The sequence below is a fragment of the Haliaeetus leucocephalus genome, unplaced genomic scaffold (assembly GCF_000737465.1).
Source record: "Haliaeetus leucocephalus isolate CR32 unplaced genomic scaffold, Haliaeetus_leucocephalus-4.0 Scaffold786, whole genome shotgun sequence".
NCBI lineage: Eukaryota > Metazoa > Chordata > Aves > Accipitriformes > Accipitridae > Haliaeetus > Haliaeetus leucocephalus.
The window spans coordinates 1-1,129 of NW_010973222.1; the positions used below are offsets into that span (position 1 = coordinate 1).

The window sequence follows — 1,129 nt, forward strand, 5'->3', positions numbered from 1 at the left end:
GAGGGGGGGCTGGGACCGGGGGTGTGGGACAGGGCCCCCCGGGTGACCCCCCCTGCCCCAGGAGCTGCCCTGCTCAGGGCAGCGCTGCCTGGGCTCGCTGGTGCTGCCACGGCCACTGCTGGCCCCGGTCCCTGAGGGTGCCCGTCCCGCCGAGGAGCTGCTGGGCCTGGCCCGGGACTTCATCACCCAGTACTACCTGTCCCTGCGGAGGTGAGCGGGGGCAGCGGGGCCCCCCCCACATCCCCATCCTTGCCCAGAGCTCCCCACTGTCTGGACCTGCCCTGTTCCAGGGTGCCCCACAGCCCCATCCCTGCCCCAGAGCATCCCTCAGCCCCATCTCTGTCCTGGGGCACCCCACATTCCCATCTCTGCCCCAAAGTACCCCCATAGCCCCCGCCCCAGCCCCGCACAAGATAGATCCCCCAAAGCCCCAGCCCTGCCCGGGGCACCCTGCAACAGTGCAGGGGGTCTTGGCAGGGGAGGAGTGTGCTGAGGTGTGGGGGTGTCCGCAGGGAGAACTCCCCGGCGCACACCCAGCGGCTGCGGGAGGTGGAAGCCGCCATCAGGGCCACTGGCACCTACCAGCTGCTGGAGCCCGAGCTCGTCTTCGGGGCCAAGCAGGCTTGGCGCAACGCCGCGCGCTGCGTGGGACGCATCCAGTGGAACAAGCTGCAGGTGAGGGCAGGGGGCGACCCATGGTGCCAGTGGGGACCCCCCACCTCTGCCCCACAGCTGGGGGTCACCCTGGGACATCTCCCCATGTTCTCCTCTGACCCTGTCCCGCAGGTGTTTGATGCCCGGGACTGTGCCAACGTTGGGGAGATGTTCAGCTTCCTCTGCACCCACATCCAATATGCCACCAACCGCGGCAATATTCGGTGAGAGCCCGGCCCAGCCACCGCGCTTGCTGCTGGCCAGACCCCCCACCCAGGGCAGAACAGCCTGGCCCCCCACAACCAGTGGGGGTGTCGGTGACATCCCACCCTGGCCCCCGCCCCAGGTCGGCCATCACCATCTTCCCCCAGCGGACGCCGGGCCGTGGCGATTTCCGCATCTGGAACACACAGCTGATCCGCTACGCTGGGTACCGGCAGCCTGATGGCTCCGTACTGGGGGACCCAGCCAACGT

The 1,129-nt window shown here is 69.4% G+C and overlaps 1 protein-coding gene across 1 annotated transcript; it reads left to right on the forward strand.

The window, feature by feature from the left end:
- Positions 1 to 61: 61 nt before the first annotated feature.
- Positions 62 to 1,121, forward strand: LOC104840537 (nitric oxide synthase, inducible-like; the record flags this gene model as incomplete). The annotated part of the gene is made up of 4 exons (XM_010581509.1): positions 62 to 210; positions 513 to 675; positions 787 to 878; positions 1,001 to 1,121. Coding segments are annotated over 4 exons (525 nt in total), but the record flags the coding sequence as incomplete, so codon positions are not given.
- Positions 1,122 to 1,129: the final 8 nt, after the last annotated feature.